Here is a 22,760-nt window from a genome sequence, read left to right on the forward strand (position 1 = left end):
TTGAACATGCGTCCCTTAAGACAACAGACTTTCAATGATGTCATGGTGGGCAACCCACCTAAATGAGTTGGTTTGAAATTTAATTATAGTAGCTAAAGTGTTTTGTCTATATTTACTTTTATATCGTCATTATACAAATATATAACAACCATATTATAGAAAACAGCTACTCTAAAGAGCAATTTTGAATATTACTATATTCACCAGTATTAGATGTATTAACATCACATTGTCATTATACCAAAATTTATATATCTTACTAGCCATTTTTGATGCAAATAAAACTTTAAATAACAATACAACTGTATTTTAACATGTTTTATCTATAATTAATAATTATGTTATTCTTAAAACTTATTGTGTTTATTTCGCGTATTTATATTGTCTCGCGTAATATACAGAAAATATAATTTTACTTTTATATATACAAAAATACGATTTTCTTAAATAATTATTAACCAATTGAAATATTTTATTTCATTTAATTAACATTTGCTTATGTTGTTGATCCTATCAAATTGAAAAACTTATTATTTGACACTTTTTAATAAGTTATTCATTATATGTTTTTCCTAATAAATATAGAAGTTGAAATTTAGGGTTTCTTGTAAGATTATATTATAAACTTTCAAATCTTAATTATTGTATTATAATTTGCTTTTACATAAGTTATGTTAATTAAAGTAAATATTAAAAGTTTAAGATTTTAATTTCCTAAATATTTTAGTTTTTAAATTTGTTACATAAATCCAATATTTGCTTCAAATATTATTAATATTAATAATACAATTCAACCATGATTTTAAAAAAATATTTTGAAAATTTCTAAAATTTAACTATAAGTACATAATCCGAAACCTCAATATATTGATGTGAAATTAATTTTAAAAATTTCAAAAGGTTAACTATAAACACAAAAAGTAAACTTTTAAAAGGTGAGCTACTGGCAAGGTCTTAAACCTTAAGGAAATCCATCAAGGTATAAATCACACTTTCGAAGTTTGTATGAATGGATAATTAAGAGTGTTTTCAATAATACTGGGTTTCATCTCAGACATGCGTGGTTCAAATGCTAACTACTTTTGTTTTGTTAAATTTTCTTTATATGTATATTTTTATAAACATTAAACTACGTGAAAATTGTAAAAAATGATTAATATAGTTACACTAATTAAAGAGAAGTCAAATCCATATAGAGCTCTTATATATTCCGCTAAAAAAATCTGTTTATATTGAATTTTAAACTATCACTTGACACAATAATTTGAAGTGTTACTAATTGTTTATAGAAACATAAAATCATGAAATTTTATGTTTTTTTTTTCTATATAAAGACATACATTAACAACAAGATACTAATTAATTTTCAACTTTGGCACCATGATACTAATTAATCTATTTTCAACATCGATCTTTTATATATGGTTGTCAATGTATGATATTGTGAAACGATAACTTGTCACTAATTAAATATGTTATCTCGCGTATTACGCGGGACAATAATCTAGTTGATACCTTATACTATATTGTTGATACCTTATATATAATTAAACCCCTTTATACAGAATATAAGAAAACCCCTTTAGTCGATTTATCATCTTCGACAATCGTTTAATCTACATAATTTAAACGACTTAATTTTCTTGAAACCTTTTTTTTTAAAAATAAACTATCATCTTGGTCAATCGTCAGAATTTGTACGTAATAAGAAAACGATATATAGTTTTAGTTAGTTGAAACTCTTTTTTATGTATACAAAGTAATCAATAGTACTAATTAGCCATATATGGGAAAGTCTTTAAGCTCTTTGGTGTTGTTCGTTCAGCTGCTACTGATGCTACTACCAGGCCTAGGCATTGCGACGACGACATATATAGACCATTCGCTGAAGCCCGCCGCCAACTTTTCGAACCATGATCGATCCTGGCACCAGCACACTGCGATGCGCACACCGTGTCATCAAAGAAAATTGTGCGGAAATATGTGTACGACCGATACACCAAAGTTTCTTGGACTTAATCAAGTTTCGGGCATATGGCCCACTGCGTCTTATGGTAAAGATGTGATAATAGGAGTGATTGATTCTGGAATTTGGCCTGAAAGCAAGAGTTTTAACGATGAAGGGATGTCGGAGGTGCCACAAAGATGGAAGGGAAAGTGTGAAGAAGGGATGTCGTCTTTTTGCAACAACAAACTGATTGGGGCTAGATCCTTTAGCAAAGGACTCCAAGCAGCAGGTCTTAGTGTCTCCACAGAGTATGATTTTGACTCGCCTAGAGATTATTTAGGACATGGCACACGTACATCATCAACGGCAGCAGGAAATTTTGTGTTTGGTGCGAGTTATTTTGGTCATGCAAAAGTCGCAGCGGTGCTCTGGGAAGGCGCCTACTCGTTTGAAAATAAGGCGATAGATTTTCTAGCCGGGATGGATCAAGCAGTTTCTGATGGAGTTGATGTAATGTCGATTTCTTTACAAACAGGTGACCACGCCAAGCCTTATTTTCAGGATGTAATCGCCATTGCAGCCCTTTCTGCTGTAGAAAGAGGGATTGTTGTCGTTTGCTCTGCCGGAAACAGAGGACCTAAAAAGTCTTCAGTATTCAACGGTGCTCCTTGGATAATGACCGTAGGTGCAGGGACCATGGACAGGTACCTAGCCACACTAGAACTTGGAAACGGGCTGACGTTCCAAGGAACCACATACTTCCCTGATAGTATTTCTATTACAGATACGCTTTTGTACTATGCAAGTAATGATTCTAAGAAAGCCAGGTGCTTGGATTTGGACCCAAAAGATGTCAAAGAAAAAATAGTATTATGTGACTTGGATTTTAAAGGACAAATGAACGCAGCTAGCATGGCGGGTGCATATGGTGCCATCTTCTTAACAGAATCCTTGTTTTTGGACCCGGGAGACTATTCCATTCCAGGTATATTGTTGCATGCTAGTTATGCAACAGTGTTAAAGGCATACGCAATGACCGGTAACAGCCCCTTGGTAAAAGAGTAGAGAATTCTGCTGACGAAAAGAGGCCCTGCACCACAAGTGGCTGATTTCTCATCAAGAGGACCTGATCCAATTAGTCCAAGCATACTAAAGCCCGATATTCTTGCTCCAGGGGTGCATGTGTTGGGTGCAGTTAGACCAGACAAGCCTTCCATGAAAGGCAGAGACTATAACTTACGAGTATTAACAGACTATGATCACGTGTCTGGCACATCCATGGCAACACCAATCATAGCAGGAGTTGTAGCACTTGTAAAGGCTGTCCATCGCGAATGGAGTCCAGCAGCTATTCGGTCAGCTATCATGACAACATCAACCAAAACCGACAACACACACAGACTCATTCAAGATGAACGACATGTTCGCACAGCTACACCTCTAGATTTCGGGGCTGGCCATGTGAATCCTAACCGAGCAATGGACCCTGGGCTTGTCTATGATATGGGCTCACAAGACTACATTGATTTCTTATGTGGTCTTGGATATACCGCGGAGCAAATGATGACCGTCATAAGAAGAAGCGACTGGAGTTGCAGTGAAAACCAAACTACCGATCTTAACTACCCTTCCTTTATGGTCAATATCGCAACCCAAGCCATATTTCCGTATGTTAAGCATTTCAAGAGGACGGTAACAAATGTTGGAGATTCTACATCCACCTATAGGGCTGTCTTAGAGGTTCCCCATGGTATGTTTGTAAGAGTTGAGCCAGACGTTATTCGCTTTACGAGCAAATACCAAAAGCAAGACTTTGTGCTAAGGGTAGAGGTCGAACAATATACTACTTGGAAAGTGACTTACGGATATCTCAAATGGATAGATGATAATAACCACACGGTATCCACCCCGATTGTAGTCGTCTGATTAATGCGGTTACTCTATTATCCATCCCGATCGCATCTCTTAATTTTCGAAAGACGCCTGAGCCCCTAGCTTGTTTTTTGTTCGTAGTCATTTGTTTTCTTTAAGTTGTTACCTTTCTGTTTAATTGATGCTACTGTTTTAATTAATTGGTTAACTTCTGTTTCTATTCTAGGAGACCCTAATTAATTGTATGTTTCTTCTCTTTTATGTTGCAATCATTCACACGTTAACGCATTTGTTTTCATATATTATTTACCCTATATAAGTTATACTTTTCATGATTCTTTTAATTTAAATGCTTTTTTACATCGAACTTTTCCTATATCATTTTTTTAATTTATAGTTTCCTAAAACTTTTATGAATAACAAATATCACAACAAAAACTAACTGAAATTTCTTTAATTGTAATGTTAAGAAAAATATTACAACAACAAGCTTTGACAAGATATTAACAGACGAACAAGATAAACGTTTTCGTCAATATTTCAGTATTAATTTTTATTTCCTTGAGTTCCATGACATTATTTATAGTTAAATTTACCGTTTTGTTTTTTCATAATTTTTATCACATTCTTTATATTTGAATTCACCGGTTTGTTCGTTCATAATTTTTTTTGAATTACATGTATTTAATTTAATCTTTAATATGTCATAAACAATCCGTGTCTAAATCCGTTACTAAACAAACATCTAATCTAAATCTACATAACTAAATACAATAACGTACAAAAATAGTAACTAAAGCTTTTTTAAAAATCGGGTATGTCTTTTAATAGCATATTGATCGTTATGTTTTCATCATCCAAGTCGTCAAAATCCGGAATAGCTCCAGGAATATCAATCATCGATAGCAACGGTGGATAGTCGCTTGGACAATAATGATGATCGAACTCTGGGAGCTTGCAACCTTCGAATGATGACCAACTATTCGAATCGTCGTCGTTAATGCTATTAGGGTTGCTAGTTGTATCTTGCACTCCAAGTATACTTTGCCCATAGATATCCTGTAAATTGTACATATGTATTGCATGTTTGCTTGTAAATATATTCATATATACTACGTGCATATACATAAATACGAAAATTAATTAATTAATAAAAAAGAGATTTTTTATATTGTGAGTCGGTACGTACACAAGAAGATTGCCAATAAGCTAATGTACGTTTGCCATTGGGCTTTATGATCTTTTTGGTCCTTGGTTTTCTGGGTATACCTTTACTTTCGAAAATCATGAAACTTTTACCATCTAATTTATTATTGTCGATTGGGTATTTGCGGGGTCTACCACGACCACGTCGAATCTTTAAAATAGGTTTCTTTGACATTTCGATACGTATGTTGTATATCGTTATAACTTTAAGATTTTATTAATAATGTATAGGATGAAGATCGATATATTTATATGGATGGATATATAGATCGATAGGTATATGGTAACCGACTAAAGGATTAGATTTATAGTAAAACGGTTATGTGGTGGGTTACCAAATTTAATTTAAGTTAATACTTGTGGGTAACGCAATGTAAAGATTCCTTTTGGAACGTTTCTTTAGTTTATGATACGATTAATATCAAAGAAATCGATGAATTTGCTAGCTTGATCATTTTCACCGTGCTTGTTATTCGCTGTTGGATCAGTGGTTGAAGCTTATGCCTCTGGAAACAGAGGTCATGCGTTCGATCCTCATGCCCAGCAAGGCTGGAGGTCCTTTTCTACCTATGGTAGAACTTGGAAGCAGCCTCCTTTGGTAGGGGTAAGGCTGTCTACATATCAACCTCCCCCATACACCATCGAAGACGGTATTGGGACCCAAAACCCGTGGAAGACGGCATTGGGAGTTACTTACTTGTTATTTGCTGTTATAAAAGAAAATGTACATGTTAATTTTCTGAAAATGAAAGTAAGTGTAAAAATACTATACTATATACCCCTGTGGCCTTGTTTTTTCTTTTACTTAATATCAAATTTTATGTTTTTTTTTTACATAATAAACAAAAATAACCCTGATTTATCTAATTTCAACTTAATACAAAAAAAAAATTAATACATTTAATACTTAATGGCTAAAAAAACATATCTTTAATCTTACACGATGTTTTCCTAATCTATTAAAGAAAATACAAAGTTTTTTAAAATGCTTAATTAACTCACTCGAAGCCAATACTTTGAAAACCGGTATTTTGGTCGTATTAGTGTGGTGATTTTTCAGGTATCACCAGAAATACCAGCAGGTACGAATAATTTTATTTATTTTTTAAATAAAAATCTTACAGACTATGTTTAAATTAAACAATAATGGTTAAAATACAATTATAATTTACAAAAAAAATAATACCAAATAAATACTTCATATCAAATTATAAGTTTTAAAGTTCACAAATAACAAAGAATCACATTAGATTATCACAAAAATAATTTTCTAAAAATTATAAAAAAAAAAAAAAGAAAGAAAGAAAATACCAGAAAATACCAAACAAATAACGAGATAGTTGTTATATACCGGTTGGGGAAAGTTATGATATAGATAGTCTTACCTCCGTCCAAAGGGAGCAAAACTGCTTCCAAGAGGGCTTTCGGTTTAAGGTTTATCCATTTCAAAATAATTAAATATTTATGAATGTATTCATTTATTAATGAGATATAAAGCACAACACAATATATATCTAACTGATATATATAAAAGTCCTCAACTCTTTAAAGAGTTATATAAAAATTAATTTAAAATGAACTAAAATAATTAAATAACAAAAAACTTAACGTTAATAAATTAATTTATACCATTATCTCATTTTATAAGAGATTTTCATCAATCTTGTTTACATTAATCACGTATACCAATAGTCACCACCGTTAGTTAGGGATGTGCAAATGGCCCGACCCGGCCCCCGACCCGTAAATGCATGAAAATCGAAACCGTGACCCGACCCGTGAAGGTCCGGGCCGGTTCGGGGCGGGTACGGGCGGGTCGCGGGCTGGTTACGAGTTTCCTTCACTTTTTTTCGGTTTTTGCCTTCACCCGACCGGTGTGACCCGTGACCCGTGAAAACTACAAATGCGTGACCCGTGACCCGGCCCGTTTGGCTTCGGACGGGTCGGGCACGGGTCAACGGTTTTTTTGCTCATCCCTACCGTTAGTACCTCTAGCGTTATGCGAAAAATATGCTAGTATTTTTATATATATTTTTATTTGAACGAATATTTTGGTCCCTGTGTTATCACACATTTTGTAAGTTTGATACAAACATGTGTAAAGTGGTGAAACATATCCCTGTGGTATCACACCCGTTATCTTGGTCCAAAGTTAACTTTCCGTCTATTTTCTCCGTTTGTGAGGCCATGTGCCACACATGTGATGGACAAAATTGACTTTTCATATAAAAAATGGACTATTTTTGCATATCCTTTTTTTTTCTTTTTTCCTTTGTTCTTTAATTGTGCTACCAAGTACCAGCCATCATCCACAATTCCACATCTTCAAAAACTACATGAATCATCATTTCTTTTTACTTTCCCTTCTATGCCTATATTATATCTATCTATAGTATATTAAATTAAAGACATATACACTGATACAAATCAATCAAGAAGCAGCAGACACAGTGACCCAACAAAGCTCCATTCTTGTCTCAATATTTTCTTTCTTCTTTCTTGTTTCCTTCTCTCATCATCATCATCATCAGACTAATAGACTATCATGATCACTATCGGAGTTGCAATTGAAACCCCCTGTCTTGGATGTTATTAAACTATCTTTGGTGAGTTTAAATGTATGTATATAGACATAACCCAGAAAATAATATGTATATGTATATATATATATATACATACATATATTACAAACAAACAACACAGTGACAACACAAACACACCAACAGAGACGAATATGACGAATTGCATCTTAAATTATTGGATCTGGTTTGATTAACTGTCGATTTAGTTTTAATGATTACGAGTTTGATCCGATTTTGATTGAAGCAAACCCGACCTTGAAGAAACGATGGCGGTGGTTATGGCGCTTCCGATACCGGTTGTTGCACAGGTTTGTTCCAATGGCGGTGGTTGCGACGGTGCTGTTTGAACAGATATCGTCGTGATGGTTCTAATGGCGTTTGTTGCGGTGGTTCATATCGAAACAGTTGTGTTTACGGATGCGGTGTATATCGGTTTGCGGTGGTTGCAGTGAACTTTGGATTTTATTTTGATGTTTAGAATAGAATGATTAGTGTTTATAATATAAATTATCACATGATATATATCCACCAAATTTTTGAGTTTTTTTTTTTCAAAACAGATTATGATTTGCAAAAAAAAAAAATGGATTTGCAAAAATAGTCCATTTTTTGTATGAAAAGTCAGTTTTGCCCATCACATGTGTGGCACATGGCCTCACAAACGGAGAAAATAGACGGAAAGTTAATTTTGGACCAAGATTGCAACGGGTGTGATATCACAGGGATACGTTTCAGCATTTTGCAAATTTTTGTATCAAACTTGCAAAAGGTATGATAACACAGGGACCAAAAATGCAATTCGTTCTTTTTATTTTAAGTAATGAATTGCCGAAACATAGTCTTCTCAGTGGTTTAAGACCTTGCGCCACCCCCACCTCCACCTACCAAAACCCTCCCTCCCTTAGGAATCTTTCACTTTCACAGCCATGAACCCCGCTTCCATCAAGCTCGACGCAAACCCCATCACGCCGTCGCTCCGCTCCCTCAACCCCACCGCCCGGACCTACAACCCCACCACTTTCCGCCGCTCCTTTCTTCATCCCCACCGGAGAAATGCTTCAGTTTCTTGTTCAGCCTTACCCACTTTAAACGTCGAAGAGAAAACGGGTCAGGTACCCGGTCGAATCGGATCTCTGGGTCAAGTATCCGGCGTCTTGGGCTGTCAGTGGGGTGATGAGGGTAAAGGCAAGCTTGTCGACATTTTGGCTAAACATTTTGACGTCGTTGCTCGTTGTCAGGTACCTTTAAATTATTTTTTAATTTTTATTTTATATTATAATGAAATGAATTTTTTCTCTTTTTTTTTTTTTAGGAATTAGTGCATGTAACTGTAATAAACTTTACCCATTTTGGTATAGTGTATATACAACTCCTAATATTTTGTGTTTGTATTTAACTTTATACTGATTTTGTATCTATTGGTATCAACTATATTGATGTGAACCTCTATATATATATTGAATATTTGTTGTTAGGATTTAGGGGGTGACTTGACTAGATTGCTAATTTAAAGTGCTAATCTGCTTAAATCATAAGCTGTTACTAACTTGCTGAATTTAAAATGCTTGTCTGATTAAGTACTAGTTTGCTTATTTTAAAGTTGTTACTCCTTGTGAAGTAAAACCAATAGGCAGTTTTGTACAGATTATGTGTTATTGCTTTATGGGTCCCGGAAATAAGTGTCCATAACCAAAAAACTGTGAATCTGTAGAAATGTGTTAGGAACGGTGTAGGTGAAGGTCACCAAAGTATTCGACTTTTTCCCCCTTAATTAAAGACCACACATTTATTGATACTCTTTTATTGGCCATCTGAGAATTTTGCTTTTGTTCCTGTTATGCCTATTTCGACCAAAGAACACACTGAATGAAGAAAAAGCTTTAATGTTTTACAAAATGACAAAGCATCTTTTGTGAAGTTGTTTTTTGAGAAAATTTAAGGACCATTTTCATCATTCAACACGCTCCCGGTCTAAATTGGTATAATGGGTTGAACAAGTGCATACTTGTACGGCCTATAGATGAGTATCAAATATCAATACATGGGTGGTTGTGCTAGAAAAAAAATTGATACTTTCGTCACTTCCACATACATCCCAATGTACAAGTAATTTGTTAAGTTAGTAGCTAGATGTCACTTTTACTCCCTGAAGACACACAGGTTAGGGAATGTACAGTTTATTCTTTCTTCTTCCTTTTTTTAAATAAAATTATTTTGGTGGGTTAGAAGGGAAGTTGATATATAACTAGTAGAGTGGTGTAAAATGCAATGGCGATAGTTTAAGGTCAGGGTTTTGGTGTTTGTGGCAGCGACGGTTTAGGGTTAGGGTTTTGGTGGTGGAAGCAACGTTGGGCTAGGTTTAGGGTTTTGCTGGTAGAACCAAGGGTGGGTTAGGTTAGGATTTTGTGGTGGTAGGAGGCTAGGAGCGGTGGCCTAGGGGAGCTGCAGTGCTGCATTTCAGGTCCTGGTCAGCTGTGTTCGTGCATGGTTGCAGTGGAAGGGTGATTGTTGTGGACTTGTGGTTTCCACTTTCTGTAGAGATGAAGTGAGAAAGGAGATGCGGTTTGGTGTGTGTGTCTTTTATGTGTCGGGTGTTTGTTTATATAGTAAGAGGCAGAGTGTGGATGGTTGGTTATAGGGGCAATTTCTAATAGGTTGACCATATGCATGCTTTATATGATAGGAAATAATTGGAAGGGAACATTTCTTTTGGGGGCAAACTAAAGGTAAGATGACCTATTATTTTCGGAGGGAGTAAGTTTATTAGTGAAACTTTAACATTTTTGACAATTGTGATGCAGGGTGGAGCTAATGCCGGACACACTATTTATAACTCTGAAGGAAAGAAGTTTGCCCTCCATCTTGTTCCTTCAGGGATTCTTAACGAAGACACCATGTGTGTTATTGGGAATGGAGTTGTGGTACATCTTCCTGGACTTTTTAAAGAAATTGACGGTCTTGAATCTAATGGGGTTCCCTGTAAAGGAAGGATTTTAGTTTCCGATCGGGCTCACTTGTTATTCGATTATCATCAAGAGATAGACGGGCTAAGAGAAGCTGAGTTGGCTAAGTCGTTTATTGGCACTACCAAGAGGGGAATAGGTCCTTGTTACTCTAGTAAGGTTATCCGAAATGGTATAAGAGTATGTGACTTGAGGCATATGGATACCTTCCCTGATAAACTTGATCTACTATTATCTGATGCTGCTTCAAGATTCAAGGGTTTTAAGTACACTCGTGATGTACTTAAGCAAGAAGTAGAAACATACAAAAGATTTGCAGAGAGGTTGGAGCCGTTCATTTGTGATACAGTGCATTACTTGAATGAAAGTGTATCACAAAAGAAGAAGATTCTAGTGGAAGGTGGTCAGGCAACTATGCTTGATATTGATTTCGGTACTTACCCATTTGTTACATCTTCGAGCCCATCAGCTGGTGGAATCTGCACTGGTCTTGGCATTGCTCCAAGAGTCCTTGGTGACATGATTGGAGTGGTAAGTAAAATTTATTATGCATTTCTTGATTGGTCCTGATGTTATTTAGTCTCTAATGGCTTTTATGATGCAGGTGAAGGCCTATACTACTAGAGTTGGATCTGGACCATTCCCTACAGAACTATTTGGTAATGCTGGGGATCTTCTGCGGGCTGCTGGGCACGAGTTTGGTACAACCACAGGTCGCCCTCGTCGTTGTGGTTGGCTTGACGTGGTTGCTCTCAAATATGTTTGTCTGATTAATGGTTTTTCTGCTTTGAATCTTACTAAACTTGATGTGTTGTCGGATCTTCCGGAGATTCAACTAGGCGTATCTTACAAAAGTGCTGATGGGACTCCCATGAATTCATTCCCTGCTGATTTAAGTGATCTTGAGCAGTCAAAGGTAAGTTCCAATTTTTGTTTTTGTTATTCTTGAACGGTTTATTCAGATTCAGATATAGCATGTGTGATTACTGGGAAGGAGAACAGGATATCTTTTCTGATGTTGAAGCTAATTGAGACTTTCCTCATTATAGGTCGAATATGAAACTTTGCCTGGGTGGCAGACTGATATTTCATCTGTAAGAAACTACTTAGATCTCCCAAAGGCTGCACAACAGTATGTGGAAAGAATAGAAGAACTTGTTGGTGTACCAATACATTACATTGGTGTTGGACCTGGACGTGATGCTCTTATATACAAATGAAATTGAAGCTAAAATGATCTCTTCAATCTCATTATCTGGATTAATAATCTCACCGCTGTCTAATGTTTCTAACCTTTGATTAGGAAAACAAAAGGTGTTTATCGGACATGCATTGTTGATGCTTGGATTTTGTGTTAATTTAGGTGTGTTGTGTAGCATTATGAGATGCGGTGAGGAAATTTAGTTTAGGTGTTATGAGTTTGCGTAATCTGACATGTTTGTGTTCCATACTACATTAGGGTTTATGGTTGATTGCATTTTTGAAATCACAGAACAGGTTTCTTTTCATATTGCTGTGTTTAACCAAGTAAAATCAGTAGTGTGTGGAATTCCAGTTATTGCCGTACTCGACTGATTGAGTAGGTATACAAAACTATTTTGCTGGCACATTAGGTGGTGAGATGAAGCTCAAATTATTGCCAGTCGTTTCTTTTTAATGTTCCTCGTTTATAATATTGTAACTGCTTCTATCTATCAAGTTATAAAGACTACAGAAATTCAAAATTTACGAAAGAGAAAGTTCTCATTAAATAAAAAAAAAAGAGATCAAAGCATGTATCTGTGCCAGCTACAGGAACATCAAATATTTACACGTTTATAAACAGCAACAGACTCTTTGATCAAAATTTACAATTTGTCAAATATTTCAGCAGACGCATAAAATTTACTCCAAACTATGCATGTGCCTTGTAGGCATCAAGATATTTGCAAACAATACTATTACAAACTGCACAAAATCAAGGGTTGTCTCCAGTTCAGTTTGCCAAATGAAATCATGGACAATACCCAGAAGTAAATGTGTAGGTTCAAACAAAAGTCCGTCTTCAAGAGCGAGCGTCTGTTTATTTTAGAATGCAATAAAATAAATAAATTGAACTCGTTAGGCAGATACAAGCATTATCAATCATATATGTATAGAAGAACACTGAGAAGGAGTACCCGAAACAACAATTTGCTTATATACATACCTTGGCGGTCAACTAAAAGTAACAGCATGTTATTAAGCATCATGGCTTCTGTTGCACATGTTTCTCCATTTGTCTTTTAGATCAATATTCGTACGTCCTTTGTGGAAGACGTTGCGTCCAAAATCCAAAATCTCGTTCCACGGAATTCTGTTGTTCATAGCACTAGAATATTTCCCAACGCCTTCCTAAAAAAATTGAATCAGTCGATATAAATTATACTTTTAGTAGCCAATCATTGAATTAAGCACCTGCTAATAAAAGTGTAATTTGTAATAGCAAAATGAATAATACAATCCATCCACCATGTGTCATCACTACTATTCTACTAATCTTACCAATGGGTACTGTAGTCCATCTAAAGAAAAAAAAAAAAACAAGAAGTTTTAAGGAACATCAAAAGCAGATCAGCATATTCAGAAAACTCAAGTACCTTCAACATTTCTTCCTCTGCTTTTGTCCATGGGATTATATTTCGCCTTGAACGCGGAATTGGTGGAGGACAAATGCTACGTATTTAATTCCAACAGAGTAATTAACAATTAGATCAATCATGCGCTTCACCAGTAGTCATTACACCAAGTGGTAAGTACAAATCATATATTTTGCAAAGTATAATGAAAATTACTAAAGAGTTTATAAAGAGAACTTACTATTTTGCTTTCCTCCTGCAAGATCTTTCTGAGGAAATAGGTTCAGTTGACCTTTGAACTTTTCTTATCTCAACCTTCTGTTTTGAGCCACTTGCTTCCGGTATTGGACTCGGAGGCAATTCAGTACTTTTATTCAAGCATCCAGTTTCTATATGCATATCATCATTAACATCTTGTATCGGCGGATTAGGGAGACCAGAACCTTCTTCATTTGACTCACAATTGCTACAAATTTAGGTCATATGTTTATCAGCGGTCATTACCAAATCTCAACAGAGGAATTAACATTAGAATCAATGATGTGTTTTGATAGGGTGGGAAAAAACCAAGTGCCCAAAACAAATAACATATTATACACTGACATATAGTAACATTTTGTAAAGAGAACTTACTATTGTGCTTTTCTCTTGCTGAGTCTTGTTGAGCAAGTAGACTCGTTTGACCGTGGAGTATCTCTTACCTTACCTTTCTGTTTCGGGCTACTTGCTTGGGGTATTGGATTCTGAGTCAATTCAGTAGCTTGCTGATCCAAGCATCCGGTTTCTATATGCATATCATCATTAGCAACTTGTATCGATGTACCAGGTGGGGCAGAATTGTCTTCATTTGATTTACGGTTGCAGTTGTTAGCTCTACTTGCAGTGTTTACTTCACCATTTCTTTCAACCATTTCAGGAAAAGCTTCGGTTACATTTTTCTCTGATTCACATTGTTTCTTGGAGGACTTTTTTGGTATACGTTTGACTGTGAAACTAGAAAAAGCTTGTAGACCTTTTCTGGCCAAAGAAGCCTTCTGCTTAGCTTCCAGATATTCAGATATTGCACGACTATATGCACAAAACGGGCAAAAAAACTTATGATTGTCATCAAGGGAGAAGGCAGAGCCCAGACAACTTTCGTGAACTCGTAATTGGCATGATTCAGAGCTGCAAACTAATAACTGACCACCTTCATTACACTTCATACAAAGATCCATCTCTAAAAACTCAGTCATAGAGAATGAATCCTGACTAAGCTGACTGAGTGTGAACTGAGAATTAAAAAAAGCAGCTTTCTGAGCAGCAATATCAGTTCTCACATCATCAAATGTCTCGCTATTGGTAATTTTCTCATGTCGGCCGTCATATTCTCTATAAGTGTCTGGGAGAAAATTTTCACCATTATGATGAAGCATTTGTCGATCAGGTTGACTGTTGGTATGTGCATCATTTTCCACCAATTTGATACCACTGGCTTCTTCTTTAGAGCGTTCTAAAACTCTTTGCCGTTCTTCTCTTCCAGTCTGCTCAGTAGTTCCTCCAGTGGAATTCCCCAATTGATCAGTCTCTTGCCACACAACTTCTTTAAATTCGTTTTTATCTTTTCCAGGGTTCAAATCTAAATTGTTGTTATCAAGTGCATCTTGGATATTATCAATCACTGGACCTGTATCTTTACATATATGTGCCATTACTAGTTTACTCTTTTCTTTCAATGATGCAAGAAGTGGATGACTATTTTCATGAATCACATCCTTTAACTGTTTTATCAAACAATATATCTAACATAAGACATTTTCAATTTCAAGTCTTATTTCTTCAACCATTTGAGATATAGATAGCAAATAAAAAGAAATTCCTCACCTTTTTCAATACACATTTAGGCAAGGAAGATCTTTTATGCATGAGGAATGGACGAACATCCCATTTTTCTTTATCCAATTTAGCCATACTTTTTGGTTTCTGCAACATTTACAAACAAACATAAGTAGATACGTAACAATCAGGTTTTCAGCACAGCCAAAAAACTTTTTAATATAACATCACCTCATGTAATATCCGAAAAAGGACATCTTCACAGCGTTCTGATGTATCAAAACTAACTTTTGTGTTTTTAGCAGAAGCGGCATCAACTACAGCTTCATTACCATCAAACAAGCTCTCCAAGATTCTTAAGGAGACCAATTCTCTTGTATGATTTCCTGCATTACCTGAAATGACAGGAGCCGCTTTCATAAGACCTGAAGAAGGAAAGAATGTAAGACCAATAGTCATACAGATGAAAATTTATCAGTAACAAATGAAAGAAATTTCAATTCTCAAGCATACCCAATAAAGTAGATGTGTCGACTTGTTCATCACTTGCCAAGGCTTCAATTACCCAATTCCATACAGAGGCTGTAGTAGCAGAACACTTGGGCGCCATCTAAATAACTGCCGGAGTTTTAATGACTATTTTCATAAAGTATAACAAAAACGCATAAGATATCAAAAAGAAAAAAGCCTCAACTTTAGATATACTTGCTGTTTTTGCAAAACGATCACTGCAGTCATATTCGTAAATTTTCCACAGCATGTCCAAATTGCCTAAACAACATGATGACTGCCATCAAGCAACAGCCAAAAGAAAAAAAATCAGCTTCACCATGACGATATCGATTACAGTTTCTTGTTTTCCTTCCGAGACTATCACTAGTCCAGGAATCCCCAACATCTTATTTGACACGTGGTTACATACAGTCTTTGACTAACTATCAAATAATCAAATGGTCAAAGTACACCGTAAAACCTTCTGGATCAAGATTAACAGCACTAACGTGAATGATTACTACTGAGCAAACGGGAGTATCTGGAATAGCATTTTTCCAACAAAAAAAAAGACAAATGCATTACTTTCCGCACGAAAAAGGACTAAAATTTATTTTAATTTTACTGAATTCAAGATTAGCCTTCAAGTCAAACGCTTAGAAAATTTCTCCCAATCCACTCTCAGCACATTTACAGACTCAAACACAATGAAAACTAATCATAGTGTCCGGCCGTTGGCCGACCAATCCACATGGTCCAAGTCCACCACCACCTAAAGTCAAACCGGTTAAAGCTCCCCCAACGAGACACTGTCAGACTGGCCAAGGGTTATCAATTTCTGTTTTCTAAACTAGCCAAAGTTTGAACCTTGAGTGTCCTATTTAGCAATTTTTCAAGAAACACTAAAGAAGTGTACTTGTACACATAAAGCAGCAAACTTTATACTTTAAATACAGTAAACTTTATTTACACACACAAATCACTAAAGTACATGGAATTCAAGATAAAAATAAAAAAGAAGATTAGGCTTTGAATTATTACTTACCTAAGTTAAAATCGAATCAAAGAACATAAACTGGTAAGGAGATAGAACACGTATATATAATCTCTTATTTACCGAGTAGAATCCATCATTTTCCCAATTGATAAAAATTAAAAAACCAGCATTCTGGGGCTTGTAACAGAAGGAAGAAAAGATACAGTGAATTGCAAATTTAAACCCTTGTCTTTTCATTATATACAGCCACTCACTCCCTTGTTTGTTTGTTTTTTTTTTTCTTTATGAGTATTATTATTATTATAACCGTTACTTTTTACCCTTTTAACTTTTTACTTATTTGCCTTAAGATCATATAAATGTTATATACTTTTTCAAAATGTTCCTTGTTAGTTACTCGTATGATTTTTATTTTTTTTTATGTTCAATGTACTTATAATTTTGATAATGTTAAGATTTTGTTGTATAAACTTACATGTTTTTTTTGGTAAAATTTAATTAAAATTTAAATTTTAGTACAATGATCAAATAAATGATTTTAAAAAGTATGTTTATAAAACTAATTAATAGTACTTATAACCTTATAGAACATGACTAAAGATGAACATTTGAAAAAAGTACCTTACATTTTATTAACTTTAAACCTTTTACTTTAAACCATAGCATTTTGAACTATATAATTTTTCTTTTATATTTTTATATAATTTTTATTATTTTTATTATTTGGGACTAAAGTCATACACACATAACATGGAGTAGTTTTTTAGCATGAATCAATGTATTAAAACTTTCAAAATAAAGTTTTAAAAAAATAAATCAAAAGTTCAAAAGTGTCAAAAATTACAAATACAGCATCTACTCCATACACTATGCTGATATCACATATTACTTGCCATTTTTCATCACTTTCATGAACTTTATCACATCTTAACTGCCATTTTTCATCACTTTCATGAACTTTTGACATGGTTTTGAGAGGTGCCAACTGCCAACGATTTAATACCTATCTTTGTAACTTACAGATGTTGGTGAATATGACGTATCTGCTGCATCCAAAGCAAACAAGACATCGAACATTATGCATACTTTGTACAGGGGTAAACTGGTAACCATGATAATAAAGCAATGTACACACTACACGCTAGATTTGCAACAAAATTACTTATAATTCTACAACTGTGTCAAAATCGTATGCATCATTACGAAGTGTATCTATACCTATAAAAGACTCACATTGCAATTTCCTGCGACTACTCTAAATGAAATCAAACACTGCCAGCTTTAGAATGGCCCCATTGGCGTCTACGGTTCCTTCTTTTCCTTCCATCGTTTTTAGCCTTAACTTTCTCTTTCAAGTCCCTTTCTCCTCGCCTCTTATACATTTTAAAAGTTATATTCCTTTCGGCAGCCATCAACCTCACCTTTTCTGTAATTTCAGCAGCAATCTGTCTATTATATAGTTTTCTCAAACCTTTCATAAGCTTAGCAAAGGTATCGGGCTGTGGCATCAAACCAGCATCCATCATATCCAAACAGTAAGAACAAGCTTCCTTTACATGCCCTTTAGAAAAAAGAGCATGAATCCAAATTGTCCAAGCATACACATTAAGGTCACACCCTTTATTAATTATACAACTCCATACATCTTTGCTTAATTCGAGCTTTTCGCCTCTTAATAAGGAATTTAGTAGATCTTTCAAAAGGCCATACTGAGGGGTAGAAAAAAGACCTCTATCAACCATCTCTTTAAAGTACTCACAAGCTTCAACTAAAGATTCTTGATCAATAAGGCCATGAATCATATTCACAAAATTGTCAAGTCCCGGACTTAGCCCATTTGCTTCGATCTGGTTCCAGACTCGAACGCCTTCTTTAACCTCGCCTAACTTAAATGCTAACCGAATAACTGTATTGTAAATACTAAGATCTGGAAAACAGCCAATCTTTTGCATCTCATTCAGAAGTTCTAAGCATTCGTCCAATTCATCTTTCTTTTCGTGAGCATTCATAATATGCAGATAAGTCGTCTGATTTGGACTATGCCCTCTTTGTATCATGTGATCTAATAGTTCATACCCCTTTCCAGTTTTTCCCCATTTACAAAAGCCGCTTATTAACGTAGTGTATGTAACAACATCTGCCTCACAGTTATGTCTCTCCATGTCCAAGAAAACCTGCATTGCGTTCTCCATTTTATCTTGACCACAAAGGGCTTGTATCAAAATGGTGAAAGAAGTTGCATTTGGAACACAACCTTTTCGCCGCATTTCTTGCAAAAGATCGAAAGCATCCACCATCTTCCCTGCCACGGCATACCCATTAAGCAAATTGTTGTAAACAACAATGTCAGGTTCAAATCCAGCCTCTCTCATCTGCACCAACACGAACTTGGCCTCCATAAGCTTACCTTCTTTACACCAACCATATAACAGTGAAGTGAAATGTTTTATTGTTGGTGGAAACCGCACTCTCATATCCTCAAAAAGTAAAGCGGCTTCTTTGATGCTACCATTTTTACACAATGCATCTAATAAACACCCAAACACATATTCATCAGGCTCACACCCGTACTTAGGCATTTCGTCCAGAACTTCAACTGCTTTTTTAACCATTCTAGCAGAGGCAAACCTCCTAATCAAAACAACAAACACCTGGGGTGTAATAAGTTGTGGGTTTTCTCTTCTCATTTCATCGATCAGAGCCCAAACTGCACCAAACTGCCTCATTTTCCCTAAACTTTTAATCATCGATTTATATACATCATGGTTGTGACTATAACCAGGCTGTTTTGATGCCCAAGCAAAGAACCTGTATCCCAAGTTTCCTGCATCGCCACAGCGGTTCAATACACGTTCGGTTAATCCTGAGCGAACTGTAACACCGGATCCCTGTAAAGCAAGTTCCAATTTTGGAACCCGCGAGTGAAATTTCCTTAAGATCCTATAAATCTTCTCAACATCACTTGAAAACTCATCATGGGGTTCATTGGAAGTCCCTCCAGACTTGCTGTCAAGGCGAATGAGCCCTTGCCATCGGCTATCCTCCTCTGAAGAAAGACGTGTTTTTGATGTCGAGGCGAATGAGCCCTGACCAATAATTCTCATCATTATGGTACAGGAACTGTAAAGATATAGTAATAGAAATCTTTACTTAAATAGTTAAATGTCCAAAATAACTCGGTTGTTTGAATAGAAAATGTAAACGACTTACCTTTAAGTTTCTCCGTCTGTGTGGAGTCGGAATCCCATTCACTGATAAATCTTCCTGTTACAAATACACAATCATCCTAGAGTTTCCGTATTCCATCAGAGACAAACAAACACAAATTCTAGCAGAACTTAATACGGTAATGTACACTTACTTTTGAATCTTCAGCAATTAAATGGCGTTTAACATTGTTCACGGACCCTGCTCCAAAGAACGCATCTACATCATCCGAAAAAAACAAAGACATCGAATCTTTTCATATGGTTCCAATATAAGAAAGAAAGCGAATAATATAAGAACCAGTATAATCCAACTTTTCATTAATAGCAAGTTAATTAGTACAATTATAAGATAAAGCACATGATTTCTAATCCCTTGTAGCTAGCAATATTCAGAAGAATATTACAAAATGGAGCTAAATCAATGCAGAAACCCTTTTGATAATCCAAACTAAATTACCCATTATCATAATTATTAAACACCTAATTCTAAAAGGCTAAATGAGATTATTATTATTATTAACTAATAAAATAAATATATAAAGCACAATGAAATGACAACAAGAATAATAAATTATAAATATATATAAAAAAAAAAAAAGGAAGGAAAGAATGAAACCTGATGATGAGGAGAAACAAGGATTCCACTGAAAATGAGAGATGGGTTTTTTAGCTGAATTTGTAAATAATATTCCCCTCCTCATTTTTTACTTTTTTTTTTTTTAATTTATGAAATAATTATTAGGGTTACTTTAGCAACAGAATAGAATATAAGAGCTTCAAAACATGATACAACAGCTAACAATTGATTACTTTTGCCGGAGAGTCACGCCGGCTTAGTCGATAGAGATAGCCAACGGCAAGCCAGTTAGTCAGGGATGTGAAACCACTGGGCCAGTTCAATATATAGGTTTTTATCACCCCTAATATCAAATATTTCATTATTGAATAATAAAATGTCATATATGTTATTCCTAATTTATCAATATATCAAATATGTTATTGTGAAGTAAAAAAATTAATAAATATCTTTAAAATATTTTTAAATATTATAAATTTTGCTGTTAATATTGAAATACTTTAAATATGTCATTTATCCAATATGCTCGATTAAACTAATTTAGTCAAAATTAAAACATAAATTTTTTTTAAATTATTAATAAAATACTTAAAAATCACAGTTACACACATTTTTTTTCTCTTTGCTTTTATAATTCAATCCATGATTTGTCCTCTAACCGTGTAAATTTAATTCAATGTTACCGACATGATTAATTTTATTGATATTCTTAAATCCGTTATCTTATTCAATTTATAGTATATAGTTAAGTGTTGCGATCTTGGTTTGTAAGTGACTAAATTATTTGATGCTTTTATTTTTACACAAGTAATTAGCTCCACGACATTTGATGCAAGAAAACTCATGAATTAAAGAAAGAGAGAATAAGTGCAATTTTATTTTTAATGTAAATTTGAAATATTTAATATATTTCAATGTTATTTACATATATCATAATGACCCCATATATAATATAAAATAATATATTTGGGCACATATTATATATTTTACTTAATAATGACATATTTGATATTTGAGGGTATTAAAAATGGCATTTATAATATTTCAAAATTTAATTAGGCAAATATGATATTTTATGACTTAAGAGTGGCATATATGAAATTTTCCCTTTAAAGAAAAGCTTTTTTTTAGAGGAAATGATATACTGTATACTATTTAAGTTTAATTATATAAAAAATAATAATAATAAAAACTAATAACTTGATTGTATGATAGATAAAATCAATTAATTCTCTTCATATTTCGTTTTTAAAAAAAAAAAATTTTTTTAGAACAGCAAGGGCCGGATCATGGGTATCCGGACTGGATACCGTGGACCTACCCGATCCCCTCCCCCTGCCCGACCCAACCCGGTAAAAACTTCACGAAAGCCAGGACAAAATCCTGACAGACAATCGCAGACCGAGAGTATCGAACCTGTGACCTTTTGGACAAAAATCCGGATGCCCAACCACCGAGGTAATACCTAATAGCTAAAAAGATTATCAAGCATTGAATTTTATATCATTTTCTTTATAATAAACTTACTTCAGTTAACCTTCACTTCGTATCATCATAGCATAAAAGGATTATCATAGCACCGACAACACAACTTGTTTTATTTTTATATAATAATAATTAAGTATATGACATGTTTTGTTAATACGGTTAAAATCATAAGATGAGATGCGAAATTTTTATTAATATTAGAAATATCAATAATTGGATGAGATAAATAGTTTTGAATTAAATAAATCGGTTTATTAAATATGAGTGTTTGTGACTAAAAATAATAGAGCGGCGATCCAAGAAATAGTGTGGTGGTTACATACGATACGAGCGTTACCCTTACTGCCATGACTCCGCCATGGCTTCGCCCGAAGATGGTGATGGTGGTGGTGGTAGACGGTTATAAACAGGTTGTGTTAAGTTTCAAAACAAAATTTGTTTGACTAGTTTTCTTATTTTCACACAAATTTAAGTTTTTAAATGAACAATTCACTAATAATATTGGGTATGTTTGGCACAAAAGCTTGAAGCTGAGGCTGTAGTTAAGGGCTTGGGGCTGGAGCTTGACGTTGGGGCTAGGGGCTGGGGCTTTTTTTCCAACTATCTTCCTACGAGGTTTTATTTTAAAGACCTTTTGGGGCTTTTAGGAGTTTTTCGGGGCTGGGGCTTTTGATTTCTTATGTATTACCAAACAGGGCTATAATTTTCAAATGAGCTTATTTTTAAAAGTTAAGGGCTTTTAAGCCCTTAAAAGCCCCTAAAAATCTCTTGCCAAACAGTCCCAAATGTCAAATTAAAAAACTTTGAAATGTAGTCGATAAAAAATTATGTATAACTTTTTACCGGCGACGACAGATGAAGCAACCCGCCTGCCAGTTGCATTCCAATTTTTTCTCAATTGATACAATTTAACAAAGGGGGTAACAAATATACTGCTAGAAATGCCATGATTTTGTAGGTAGGGGGAGGGGGGAGATTTTGTATTTATACATGTGATTTTCATGAGAGTAGTTT

General features: G+C 34.7%; 3 protein-coding genes and 1 pseudogene across 5 annotated transcripts; 2 read left to right on the forward strand and 2 right to left on the reverse strand.

Moving 5' to 3' along the window:
- Positions 1 to 1,786: 1,786 nt before the first annotated feature.
- On the forward strand, positions 1,787 to 3,874 carry LOC122592020 (annotated as a pseudogene).
- Positions 3,875 to 8,464: 4,590 nt separating this feature from the next.
- LOC122592416 (adenylosuccinate synthetase 2, chloroplastic-like) lies at positions 8,465 to 12,079 on the forward strand. Its single transcript, XM_043764634.1, has 4 exons — positions 8,465 to 8,846; positions 10,410 to 11,102; positions 11,176 to 11,487; positions 11,621 to 12,079. The coding sequence occupies exons 1-4, from the start codon at positions 8,535 to 8,537 to the stop codon at positions 11,789 to 11,791; spliced, it is 1,488 nt and encodes a 495-aa protein (XP_043620569.1). The 5' UTR covers positions 8,465 to 8,534; the 3' UTR covers positions 11,792 to 12,079.
- Positions 12,080 to 12,295: 216 nt separating this feature from the next.
- Positions 12,296 to 16,646, reverse strand: LOC122592511. 3 transcript variants are annotated; one of them, XM_043764758.1, is made up of 10 exons: positions 16,521 to 16,646; positions 15,678 to 15,770; positions 15,497 to 15,593; positions 15,215 to 15,408; positions 15,032 to 15,130; positions 13,802 to 14,928; positions 13,410 to 13,634; positions 13,190 to 13,265; positions 12,760 to 12,944; positions 12,296 to 12,629 (listed from the first exon to the last, which is right to left on the reverse strand). In XM_043764758.1, the coding sequence occupies exons 2-9, from the start codon at positions 15,741 to 15,743 to the stop codon at positions 12,792 to 12,794; spliced, it is 2,037 nt and encodes a 678-aa protein (XP_043620693.1). In that variant the 5' UTR covers positions 15,744 to 15,770; positions 16,521 to 16,646; the 3' UTR covers positions 12,296 to 12,629; positions 12,760 to 12,791. The 3 variants fall into 3 exon arrangements, with proteins under 3 accessions (XP_043620693.1, XP_043620695.1, XP_043620694.1); XM_043764760.1 differs by having other exon boundaries at positions 15,497 to 15,601; XM_043764759.1 differs by having other exon boundaries at positions 15,497 to 15,770.
- Positions 16,647 to 17,562: 916 nt separating this feature from the next.
- Positions 17,563 to 20,573, reverse strand: LOC122593124 (putative pentatricopeptide repeat-containing protein At5g65820). The gene is made up of 4 exons (XM_043765482.1): positions 20,298 to 20,573; positions 19,834 to 19,898; positions 19,683 to 19,736; positions 17,563 to 19,558 (listed from the first exon to the last, which is right to left on the reverse strand). The coding sequence occupies exons 1-4, from the start codon at positions 20,380 to 20,382 to the stop codon at positions 17,738 to 17,740; spliced, it is 2,025 nt and encodes a 674-aa protein (XP_043621417.1). The 5' UTR covers positions 20,383 to 20,573; the 3' UTR covers positions 17,563 to 17,737.
- Positions 20,574 to 22,760: the final 2,187 nt, after the last annotated feature.

This window comes from Erigeron canadensis, chromosome 3, assembly GCF_010389155.1.
Source record: "Erigeron canadensis isolate Cc75 chromosome 3, C_canadensis_v1, whole genome shotgun sequence".
Lineage (NCBI taxonomy): Eukaryota > Viridiplantae > Streptophyta > Magnoliopsida > Asterales > Asteraceae > Erigeron > Erigeron canadensis.

What these genes read in the sequence shown, in the direction of transcription:
- LOC122592511 (XM_043764758.1), bottom strand. Translation starts at nt 15,743, where the DNA reads ATGCTGTGGAAAATTTACGAATATGACTGCAGTGATCGTTTTGCAAAA. An exon ending in TGCAGGAGGAAAGCAAAATA is followed by an intron (nt 13,266 to 13,409) that starts GTAAGTTCTCTT and finishes TTAAATACGTAG; the next exon opens with CATTTGTCCTCCACCAATTC. An exon ending in CAGAGGAAGAAATGTTGAAG is followed by an intron (nt 12,945 to 13,189) that starts GTACTTGAGTTT and finishes CAATTTTTTTAG; the next exon opens with GAAGGCGTTGGGAAATATTC.
- LOC122593124 (XM_043765482.1), bottom strand. Translation starts at nt 20,382, where the DNA reads ATGAGGAGGGGAATATTATTTACAAATTCAGCTAAAAAACCCATCTCT. An exon ending in TTGTTTCTCCTCATCATCAG is followed by an intron (nt 19,899 to 20,297) that starts GTTTCATTCTTT and finishes CGGATGATGTAG; the next exon opens with ATGCGTTCTTTGGAGCAGGG. An exon ending in TAATTGCTGAAGATTCAAAA is followed by an intron (nt 19,737 to 19,833) that starts GTAAGTGTACAT and finishes TATTTGTAACAG; the next exon opens with GAAGATTTATCAGTGAATGG.
- LOC122592416 (XM_043764634.1), top strand. Translation starts at nt 8,535, where the DNA reads ATGAACCCCGCTTCCATCAAGCTCGACGCAAACCCCATCACGCCGTCG. An exon ending in TTGGTGACATGATTGGAGTG is followed by an intron (nt 11,103 to 11,175) that starts GTAAGTAAAATT and finishes TTTATGATGCAG; the next exon opens with GTGAAGGCCTATACTACTAG. An exon ending in GTGATCTTGAGCAGTCAAAG is followed by an intron (nt 11,488 to 11,620) that starts GTAAGTTCCAAT and finishes TCCTCATTATAG; the next exon opens with GTCGAATATGAAACTTTGCC.